The sequence below is a fragment of the Myotis nattereri genome (assembly GCF_964212035.1).
Source record: "Myotis nattereri genome assembly, chromosome: 3".
NCBI lineage: Eukaryota > Metazoa > Chordata > Mammalia > Chiroptera > Vespertilionidae > Myotis > Myotis nattereri.
The window spans coordinates 177,097,545-177,109,847 of NC_138077.1; the positions used below are offsets into that span (position 1 = coordinate 177,097,545).

The window sequence follows — 12,303 nt, forward strand, 5'->3', positions numbered from 1 at the left end:
CTCCCTGCATTGTGCCTACATATGCAAATTAGCCACCATCTTGTTGGCAGTTAACTGCCAATCTTAGTTGGCAGTTAATTTGCATATAGCCCTGATTAGCCAATGAAAACGGTATCGCCGTACGCCAATTACCATTTTTCTCTTTTATTAGTGTAGATGGGCTTTGTAAATTGTAGGACACACACACACACACACACACACTAGCTGTTTAAGTTTGGTCATGTTACTCCCTGAGCCTCATTGTCCTTGCCTGTACATGGAGATGACAATAACACTCACCATATAGATTATTGTGAGGATAAATGAATGAGATGAGGCATGGAAAGACTTTGTAGTTATTGTCACACCAGTAAGAGCTCCATAAGTGCAATGTTATCATTATTTCAAGCATGCATTCTCTTTGCCAGACCCTGTGATAGGCATGAGATTAAGAGAGAAACCCAACAGACATCCTGGTACTCAAGGAGGTCAAAGTCTAATACAAGAGAGTGTGGTCATGATTAAGCACCATAAAGTGTGGGTGAGGGCTGAGATGTAGGCAGTGATCATCTGGATGCCAGGGAAGGGGAGGCTTAGGGAACAGGTGAGTTGCCAACCACATTGTGTCTCTGGAGTCAGGTCATTGCACAAACATAATTTGGTTTAATCAGGCTGCTGCTACTATCTCTTTTTCACTCTCCCTTTTGCTCTTGCAGCAGCTGTGAAGGAAGGCTACCTGCCTCCAGAGAGGTAAGTACCTGTTTCTTAATTGTGCAGGAGTGTAGCCTGCCAACGAGGCCACTGAGCCTGCCCACAAGCAGGCAGTAAGCACAGGCCAGGCATCGGTATTTCTCCAAAGGGTTGTGGGAAGAGCAGATGTAGAAGCAACAAACTGCAGCTCTTGTTTTAGATGAGAGATTAAATAAACCACATTTAACAACCATGCTGACATTAAGTTGCAAAGATGGTCCTCTGAGGTACTTTTATTTATTGTACAGTTGGGTTCAGTACATTGAAACATCAGCTTCCATAGTAATAAATTGAATTAGAGGCTACAAAAAGTCGAGGGCAGCTGGCAGGATGTTGAGAACTGGTAATGGGACAAAGACCTTCTATTTTTTCTGCATTCATTCTAAGAATTTTGCCATGGAAGTGTTAGGTCATTAATTCACTCAACCAAATACTGTTGAGCCCTTTTAATGCATTGACCTGGCTACTTAATACAGATTTTCTCATTTCATCTTCTCAAGAAGGCATCAAAGTTGCTGCCTCTGTCTTCATTTTATAGCTAAAAACACTTGGGCTCAGAAAGTTTGCCACTTGCTGAGCTGTGATTCTAACTCAGGTGTGCACAAACTATTTTTTATTGTGATATAATTGATGTATAACGTCTCAGTTTGAGGTACACAGCCTTTTGGATTAATACATTTATGTATCATAATATAACCACTACAGCAGGTTAGCTAACATCTTTATAACCTCATATAATTATTTCTTTCTGTGTGTGTTGAAAACAGTTAAGATCTAGTCTCTTAGCAACGTTGAAGTTTCTAATAAGTATTTTTTACTCTAATGACTAGGTTGTGCATTAGATCTCCAGAACTTATATACTAGGTGCAAGTTGACTGGGTTGCTCCTATGTCTGGGGTTCAGCTTGCATCTGGCTGATCTAGGATGATCTTGGCAGGGATGACCTTGGTGCAACTCGACTTAGCACCCTCATCACATCCTCTGGTGAGCTAACTGAGGAATACTGTCCCAGCAGTGGCAGCAGACAAAGCCAATAGTACAAACACTTTCCATGCCTCTGCGGTATCACATTTGCTGACCTCCTATTGGTCCAAGCAAGTGACAGGACTAAGCCCAGCATCACAGTGGGAGGCACTGAAGTGCAGGGTCCCAGGGAGGCATGAAGAATAGTAGCGTCAGTCCAATCAAACTAGCACAGAAGGGAAGTATTTGAAATGAATGCTGAGGGTCAACATTTGCTGGATAACATGGGAAGGAGCACTATAGACAGAGGTAGGAGGTATGAAGTAACATATTATTTTGGAAATTAGAAGTAGTTAAGTGGAGTTAGAGTATAGGAAGTGTAATAAGGAATGGAAAGAAATGGGATGGTGAAGGTAGACAGGAACCAAATCTTAGAGTGGTGAGTACACCAAGGAACAGAGAGTCATATTCCACAAGGGGGAACACCTAGTTTAGTGGTTAGAGTTGAATGACGGCACAAGGTAGGTTGGTGGACCTGCATTTCATGTACATTTATTTGAATGAGGGGAAATAATTTAGACATCTCAGGAAATGGTTTGCATTAGTTACTGGATGAGCATTGGCCCTGGTATGACATTTTGAGGGGACAATGGAATTCTGATGTACCCTGAGACAGACTCGGTTCCCTCGTGCCTCACATACAGGGCACATCTCAGTGTGATTGGGTGTGCCATGATCATAATGTATAGCTAGATACACATTTTTCCTGCAGCTAGGCTCTAAACTAAGCTGACTTCTCTCACACTTTCATCAAAGAATCAGCAATCCATTTCAACCCTGGGCACAAACTGGCTGTGATGGGCAAGTACTGGGAAATGCAGTCTGTGACACCTTCTTCGTAAGGGATTTACAAGGGCAATTTGTGCTGTTCTTTCATATTGACTTTAGAACTGAACCTACCCTCATCCGAAATGAGATTCATTGCATCTCAATTATTATATGAGCCCTCCTATATAATAAAAGGGTAATATGCAAATAGACCTAACGGCAGAACAACCAAAGCATAATATGCTAATGATATGCTAAGGCTGCTCAACCGCTTGCTATGACGTGCACTGACCACCAGAGGGAGAATTCTCTGACCAGTAGGTTAGTTTGCTGCTGGTATCCAGCTGATAGGGACTGAGCGAGATGGCCGGACACACCCTGGAACCCTCCCATGGTCCCTCCCTGGCCAATCATGCACCAGTGGGGTCCCTCAGCCTGGCCTGTGCCCTCTCGCAATCTGGGACCCCTAAGGGGATGTCAGAGAGCTGGTTTCAGCCCCATGCAACAGGCCACTCCCCTTGGGAGGGTACGCGAGACTCTCCCTATCTTGACTGATTGAGTAAGAACTCTCAGCAGGCACAGTGGGGCCGGGATGAGCAGGACCAGCAGGTAGGAGCTGCAGGCAGCATTGGACTGCGGGTTTCCCAGTCCCTGCAGGACATCCAGAGGGACTCCACCCATGCACTTCTGTTTACTCAAAAGTCCTTCAAGTTGAACTGTGAGGGGGGTAAAAAAGATAACCTTCCTACCTCAGACTCAAAACCACTTGGCCAATATCTACTCATTGGTACAGAGGACACTGTCTTTACATAACAGTTCTTAAAACGTCTAAGGACTACATTTTTCTTTTAATTAAATCTCAATTTTTTTCAACCATTATTCACAAAACAGGTGTCTTTGTGTTTTAGCTGTATTTTAATAGACTATATATATGTACACACACACATATATATATATGTGTGTGTGTATGTGTGTGTGTGTGTGTGTGTGTGTATATATATATATATATATATATATATATATATATATATATTAATCATCTTGTTAGGAACTCAGTGCATTCACAGTAAACATTTTCATTTCTGACCTTCTTCATATGATCAAACATGAGAAGTCGCATAGCATAATGGAAAAATACAGGTCTGGAGTCAGAGTAGCACAGATTCAAACTCCTCCCCTGTACCTTAGACCAGTCACTTACCAGCTCAGAGCTTTAACACACACATCTGTAAAGTGGACACAATAATACTTACTTCACTGATGGCCATGAAGACTAGATGAGATAAAATGTCTAAAGCACCGCGAATAGAGAAGATGCTTGATGAGTCTGTTTGTTCCACCCTGGGCCTCTCCATCTCTGGTTGCCTCTGGAATATTAATATCTCATTAGCTCACAACAGTGAAATGACTTTTTGGAGATTATTCTTTGCCATCACTTTTTCATGGGAACCAAGCTGGCTGGCACCCTCTAGGACAACAGCCCCTATTAGTGTGAGCAAAGCAGGGGAGTCCCAGGGCAGCAGTCAGCAGGATCTCTGTCAGTACTTAGCAGAGCTGGCTAGTATTTCATGCATTTGCTATAAATACAGCTTTTCTCCCAGTAGGAAGTCAGAAGACAGTCCTGACTCAGGGAATCTCAGTTAGACACTACGGAAGGGAGAGGCTGTTTATTTCCCGAGCAGAAAAGACTCACACAGGACAGTGTCTCTCAGATGCAGGGCTGTGGGTGGATCTCAGGAATCTACCATTTTCTCTTCTCAACATTTTAATTTTGTGTTTTTGTTTTGACAGTAGCCTTTGAAAAATACTATTAGCCTATTATGAATCTCCTGGATGATCTCTCTCAAGCCAATACTTTGTAATGTGCGTTTGTACTAGTATTTGTGTTTTGGTGTGTGGGAGACACAAACGTTCCTGGGGCTGCGGCTCCTGTGACAGTCTAGGTCCTGTGTGAGAGCCAGGAGAGCAGAGGCTGCAGAGGGGGACAGCTACCTTATCTGAGGCATCCAAGCAGAATAGTGATGCTAGCAGAATGACGACATTGTGGCCCAACAAAATGCATTTGTTCTCATTTGACTAGTAGTAAGTGCTGTAAAGAAAAAAAATTTTAGGTATTAAGGTAGTAACTGGGGATTGAGAGCAAAGTAAAGGAAGTGTAGAATGGTCAAGGAAGGCCTCTCAGAGGTGGTGACATTAGGGTTGAGACCCGAATTCAGGGGCCCCAGTCATGGAAGGTCTAGATACAGCCGTGGGCAAACTACGGCCTGCGGGCTGGATCCGGCCCATTTGAAATGAATAAAACTAAAAAAAAAAAAAAAAAAAAAGGCCGTACTCTTTTATGTAATGATGTTTACTTTGAATTTATATTAGTTCACACAAACACTCCATCCATGCTTTTGTTCCGGCCCTCCGGTCCAGTTTAAGAACGCATTGTGGCCCTCGAGTCAAAAAGTTTGCCCACCCCTGGTCTAGAAGCATATTCCAGGAAAGGGCACCACTGGTACAGACCTTCAAGGAAGAACTCCTCCCCCCACCATGTCTACAGAGCCAGAAAGGAGAGAATGTAGTTAAACACAGCACTGGGGATGATGTGGGCAACCCTTGTGAGCCTGGAATGAATACTGATTTCTCTCTAAATGCATTGGGAAGCCATGGAGAATGACAAGCTAGGCAGTGACGTATGCTGACATTTAGTTTGTAACAGTTACTCTGGGTTCCGTATAAATAAATTTAATGGGGAAATGGGAGAAGAGGAAGACAGCCTAGGAAACCGCTGCAACAATAATAAAACAGTGATTATAACATCAAAAATAGCAATCAACCCTTAGACAGTGTCTGTTCTAAGTACATATATGAGCCCATTTATGACAATCTAAGAAGTAGATGAAACCACCCATTTTACAGATGAGGAAACTGAGTCACAGAGAGGTGAAATAAGTTGGCAAGAACAAGATAGTAGAAATGAAGAAAAGAGCCCTGGCCGGGTAGCTCAATTGGTTAGATAAGCATTCTAATACATCAAGGTTGTGGGTTCAATCTCCAGTCAGGGAACGTACAGGGATCAACCACTGAATTCATAAATAAGTGGAACAACCAATCAATGTGTGTTTCTCTTTCTCCCTTTCTCCCTCTCCCTCTCACTTCCTCTCCCTATAAAAATCAATGTTAATTAATTTAAAAAAGAAATGGAGATAAATCAATGGATTCAAGTTATGTTTAGGGGTGAAAGCCAGCAACTGCTGGATCAGCTGTGGGAGTGAGATGGGAGAGAAAGAGGAATCTAGGAAAACTAGAAGATTTGCTGTTTGTGTCATTGTTGATATGAACACCTGTGGAGTGCTTGGCACATCACTAGAACTCAGGACCAGACACAACCTTCCTGAAAGCTATTTGGGATTGTTCTGCTTAACTAAGCAAAAGCAGGACCTTTGTGCATGTAAGATAGAATCTCTAAAGGCTAGTTTCTAAGTTGTTCGCCACTACAGAGCTCTTTCTTGAGTGAATCCTTGTACGATGGGACGTGAAAGGGGGCCCCAAGATCCCAGTGTGCTCAACTGAATTGCTATGGGGCAAGAGTGAAGAGAGGGAATTTTTTTAAGCCTGTGCCTTATAAAGTTTGAGACCCAGAACATCCAGGTGGCATCAGCTTAAGCCACGTCAATCGCTTCTTATTACACTCAACCACTGAGCCAGCCAGCTGGGCTTATCCCCTTTTAATTGGATTTCAGGGACACAGCAAGGTCGCTGTTTGGCCTGCCTTTCACAAGGTAGGAGCAGTGGATTTACTTAGGTTTTTTCTCTTCTTTCATGTTTTCAAGCATTATTCCTTTTAAATAAAGCATTATTCCCTGAAAAGTTCTGTTTATTGGGCACTTTCAATAAGCAAAGCGTCTGTCCCTTACTTAGGTCCACTCCTTCATTTTAAAACACCCAACCACAGAGTGCTCTGTTCAGGTGGACCACTGATTCAAATGCTGACCTCATCCAAACACCCTCCCAGACACACCCAGAAATAACGTTTAACCTGAATGCCTGTGGCCAGTCAAACTGACATATAAAATTAACCTTTACAGTCATTCTAGTTTTGTGGCCCTTTATTAAAAGAATTAGGTTATAAATTTATGAATTTTAGAAAAAACACTTTAGCACCCAGAATTGGGCAACATTGGCAGCATTGTTTTTTCTTGTTTGTTTGTTTGTTGTTATAGAAGTCATAGTAGAAGTAGTAGTTTATGAAACATGGTGGTAGGGTTGGGCTTATACACACCCGTATAAATACACACATACATATTTGTATATCTGTATATACAAATGCATATATTCATATGTATGTGGTATACATTTATCATAGACATATATGTGTATTTTGTGTGAATGTATATTATATATAAGAATATCTATGCACGAGCATAGATATGTGTGTGTGTGTGTTCTGTAAAAATTGAGAAAGTAGCAGAGCTAGTGGTAGAGGTGGTAGAAGTTCAAGTTCAAGTGGTGGAAGTGTGGGATGGTAGGCAGAGTGGTAGTGGTGGTAGTGGTAACATATACCTTATGTCAGCAAACACAGCATAATATATGTCCAGGAAGAAGAGACTTGGGCCCAATTACCCACCCAAGGTCACAGGTGAAGTTGAGACTCAGCCTCACATTTAACTTTCCAAAGCATGTGTCCCCTCACCACCCTTCTGCCTGACTGCTTCATTGATTCTTCATCTTTATCAAGCATCTAAAATGTAGAGGATGGAATCTTTATTAGCTCTTGAGAGAAACACGTCCTTGGAATTATTTTGTGTATTTTTGTGAACATAGTACAAATACATTTTCAGGTTCATTTTAGGTAACATGGTTGTAATTTTTTAAAGTAATTTTTTAAAGATTTTTTAATCATCATTTAATTCAGGAGAAAGGTTTCTCAGGGTGAAGGCCGGGGAGGAGAGTAGTCTTGTAAGAATTATTTATTGGAAATGGGGATTTGCCCAGTTTGGGACTTTGGGACATTGAGAAATCACATGGCCACATATTTCCTTGTTACCGAGAACCTGTAGAATACCACACAGAGCAATTCCTAGCTAAGCTACTCCTGGTCTCTTTGCCTCCAAAGTGACCATTGACATAAGAAGTGGAAGAAGGTGGGTTTTCCACTTAGATCTACCCCCTAATGAAATAAACACAGAAGTACAGCTATAGCAGGCTTTGCTGCTCAAGTCCCAATCTTCCTACTTAGTATAAGCTCTTTTGATTTTCCAGAATGGTTGTTCAGTGAAACTTTTTGATGTGTCTCATGCAAAGTGATCCAGAGGAAGGTGAGAAAGGAAATGTACCTGCTGGGTGTCTCCCACATATTAACTCAGTTATTCCTACAGTGACCCTATGAAGAAATTAAGGCCCCATGAATCTGAATGACTGCTTAAGACCACACCGGGATGGATATGATGAATCTAAGTACAGTGCCTAACATATGGTAAACCCTCAACAAACAGTAGCTGCTACTGGGATGGGTAATTTCACTGTTTGCCCAAGTGAACAGATGTGTGGATGAGCTGTGTGTACCACTTCTCCAGAGTGAACAGCCCAAGACAGAGGTTTGCAAATTATTCTCCAAAGGAGGGCTGTGTCCCTAGGGTAGATGTAGCAAGTCCAAACAAGAATGAGAGGAGGTCATGGGCCCATGCTTCAGCCAGAGAAAGCCAACTTGTTTTGCAGATAGATCTCTAAGGGTCCAAGACAATAGGACAGCATCTACTTGTGTAAATCATCTTTAACGCTCGCATCGCATTTACAGAGCTATTGTTTCTTCTTGAACACAGATAATGTTGACAAGATCTTCAAGAAACACTAATGTTTTATTCAGTACTTAAATTACCAGAGGCTTCCTATAAGAAAATCAGAAAAGATAGAATCCTGATACTATGCCAGTAATGAAAAGCAGTTTCCAAAATGCAAACCCCAAACCTTTTTTTAAAGAACACTATAATTTCTGTCCTCCAGCATAATAATATTACTATCATGCTTTTGTAGAAGATCTATGTGAAGAAGGTAACTATTTCATTCAATATCGATAGCCTACTTTTAAAGAAGATTTTATAATTGTTTTGTAGAGTAGGAAATTAAAGATTAAGTGATGTATCCAATATTTTATCATTAGAAAGTAGAAGAGCTGGGCTGACCCCCAAGAACCAACTCTGTCTGTGATTCTATGTTGCCTCCCAATGATGTCTACAGTTCTAGGAGACAGACTATAGACTTAACAAATGTGGAAACAAAGAAAATGAGGCAGAGATATATTTAATTTGAGTTATTTCTTCCCTGCAATCCAAGTTCTTCTATGACCCACACTGTGTTAAATCAAGGCAGATCTTAGATCTGGTTTTAATGGACCAGAAAAAAGATAAAAGACATTGTCGGGGAGAAAAAGGGTGGTTTAAATGTATCTATAGAATCTTTTTTCTCCCTTCACATTAACCCTAACTCTGCCTTTCTGCTAAGACAGTGGATCTGAAGATGCTTTTTTTTTTTTTTTACATTTGAATGGAATTCTTTCTGATCATCTGAAGTCAGGTATTTATTCATTTCTGACAAAAAATAGTGCAAGAAATTGATAAAACATCTTCTTTCAATTTTTCCACAAATTGTTTCTTATTAATAAAGTTAATTTACCATAAACCCAATGAGATTGTTAGGCCCCCAGAGCATGAGATACATGGGATAGTCTATATTTTAAGAAAATTTCTCTTGATTGTTTCATGCAGGGGGAGGGGAGCCAAAGGGTAAGGGGAGAAATTATGATGCCTTAGAGTTTATTGTTTTCTATTCACACATATTTAAAATATTAGAGGCAATGGGGGGGGGGGGATCTGCAAATACCCAAAATGGACACAAAAAAAACAAAACAAACAGTTGGGTGAAATGTACTTAATATCTATACTAATAATAGCCTAGGTCAGTGGTTGGCAAACTCATTAGTCAACAGAGCCAAATATCAACAGTACAACAATTGAAATTTCTTTTGAGAGCCAAATTTTTTAAATTTAAACTATATAGGTAGGTACATTATTATTAACTTAATTAGGGTACTCCTAAGGCTTAGGAAGAGCCACACTCAAGGGGCCAAAGAGCCGCATGTGGCTCGCGAGCCACAATTTGCTGGCCATGGGCCTAGGTGGTCATCACACCCTGACACCATGATGCCCTCACACCATCACAAGATGGCTGTGCACACGGCAGAGGCAGGGCCTGAAGGCCACTCCACTTAGCAAAGCCTGGGGGTCCTGTGGCTCCACAGCACAGCGGGTTGCGGTGGAGAGTCCCTGTGGCCTCGCATAGAGGGGGCGGGTTGTGACAGAGAGTTCTCACTGCCTCGTGTACTGTGGAGGCGGGTCCTGGTGTCTCCGCCACCTCGCACAAAGGAGGCGGGTCCTGAAGCTCTGCATGCTGTGGAGACAGGACCCTCAGCTCCAGCCTACCTCTTTGGAGCAATCCATCAAGGAGCCCCAGATAGGTGAGCGGGGCCTACTTCTTTGGGGCGATCAATCGTGGGGCTCCTGCACTGTGAAAGGGCACAGGCCAGGCTGGGGGACCCCTCCCCACACCTGAGTGCACGAATTTTATGCACTGAGCCTCTAGTCTATATATATAAAAGCCCAACAAACAAACGGCAGAACAACCAGAATGACTGGTCAACCAGTCCCTATGATGTTCACTGACCACTAGGGGGCAGACACTCAATGCAGGAGCTGCCCCATGGTGGTTGGTGCACTTCCACAGTCGGAGTGCCACTCGGTTGACCAGGATGAGTGCCACTCCCACAGCGGGCTGATCCCCACAGGCTCCACCCCACACCAGTGCATGAATCCATGCACTGGGCCTCTACTATAATAATAAATGGAGAGAAAAAAAGAAAAGAGAATGCTGCCACCTTTTCATTGTCTGTAACAACTATGCAGATATGCCTTTAAATGGAAAATAAAACCAGGAAGAATACCAAAGTACTGAGACCTCGCTTGTGTTAAGGTGGGAGAATTATGGGTAATTTTTCTCCCCTCTACTGTCCACATCCAGTGTGAAATCATTATTTTACATTTGCTATGGACACAATTGAAGTCCCTTTTGTCTCACTCCCCAGTCCCATTTCTCTTTCTCCCTTCCCAGAGGCAACTCCAGCTGGGAATGCAAGAGTGGATTCATTTAGTATATTTCTTACACTTTAGCTATAAACTCACATATCTGTTAAAGGTATAGTATTTTACATCTATACTAATAAAAGGGTAATATGCTAATTAGACCGGATAGACCAGACGTCTTCTGGACATCATTCCAGACGTCCTTCCTGACAAAACCGGGGCCCGGGCAAAGGAGGGAAGCCTGGGTCCCAGGTGTGGGGGCAAGGCAGAGGTGGTTAGGAGCGATCATGCAGGCAGGCAAGCAGTTAAGGGCGATCAGGCAGGCAGGTGAGCAGTTAGGGGCAATCAGGCAGGCAGGTGAGTGGTTAGGGGCTATCAGGCAGGCAGGTGAGAGGTTAGGAGCCAGTAGTCCCAGATTGTGAGAGGGATGTCCAACTGTTGGTTTAGACTGGTTTAGGCCTGATCCTGGTAGTCGGACATCCCCTGAGAGGTCCTGGATTGAGAGAGGGTACAGACCAGGCTGAGGAACCACCCCTCTCCCCGTGCACAAATTTTGTGCACCAGGCCTCTAGTTTTTATATAAATGGCATCTTATTTTAACCTTCTGCAACTTGATTTTTTTCCAAAGCTGTGTTTTCATATTATACTAGAGGCCCAGTGCATGAAAATTCATGCACATGGGGGCATCCCTCAGCCCAGCCTGCGCCCTCTCACAGTCTGGGACCCTTGGGGACTGCCCACCTGCTGGCTTAGGCCTGCTCCCTGAGAACAGATGATCTAAAAGAAATAATCATATCCTAGGGTAAGGATTTATCAAAAAGGAAATGGTCGCATGAAAATTCACTGCCAGTGGGGTTGAGGGGACTGAGGGACTCCGGTGGCAGGCATGCGGCACAGCCAGGCCTGCCTGGGGGCGGGCCCAGCTGCACCGTGCGCCTGCCACCTCTCAGCAGGGCTGAGGGGTCTGGGCATCGCCATCTTGTGGTTGTGGGTGCCACCATCTTTGTGAGGACATGATGGTCAATTAGCATATTACCTCTTTATTATATAGGATGTTAATGCATGTATGCCTAGTTTATTCATTCCATTTAGACATTGCCTGTATTTCTTTATATAAACAACATATCACAGTATGTTCACATATTCCCTCAATGAGGAACATGAAGATGGTTTTAAATTTTCAACCTTTCAAATGATGCTGCAACAATCATCCTCATATATTTACAGGTAAATATGAGCAAGTTTCTCTAGGTTTTTGTTTTTTGTTTTTTTTTTACTTAGAGTTAGAAGGGCTAAACAAGAGTAAATAAACAACTTTAGTTTTGCTAGGTATTGGAAAATTATCCTCCAAAATAGTTGTTCCAATTCATATTCTCAAACCTGTATGAAGAGTTCCTGTTTTCCATATTCTTGCTAAATGAGATGTTTTTCAAACTTTAAGATTCTTGCTAAACTGAAGGGTATGGAACCAAATTATCATTGTCTTGACTTCTATTTCCCCAGCTACTGTGAAGTTGTGAATTTACTTATAAACTATTTAGTTGTTTGCTTCTGTGATATCTACTGTATGCTTCTGTCCAATTTTCTATTGGTTTCTTTGTCTTTCTATTGCAGGAGTTCCTAATAGAGTTTACATATTAACTCCTTTTGTTCCACTTTTCTA

General features: G+C 42.4%; 1 protein-coding gene across 1 annotated transcript in view; it reads left to right on the forward strand.

Moving 5' to 3' along the window:
• FYB2 (FYN binding protein 2) overlaps nucleotides 1–12,303 on the forward strand; it is a gene marked incomplete at both ends in the record, with an annotated part of 100,905 nt that overhangs the window by 47,255 nt on the left and 41,347 nt on the right. The window contains 1 exon segment of the mRNA XM_081085755.1: nucleotides 696–729. Within this exon segment, the coding sequence (XP_080941881.1) occupies nucleotides 696–729 (34 nt within the window).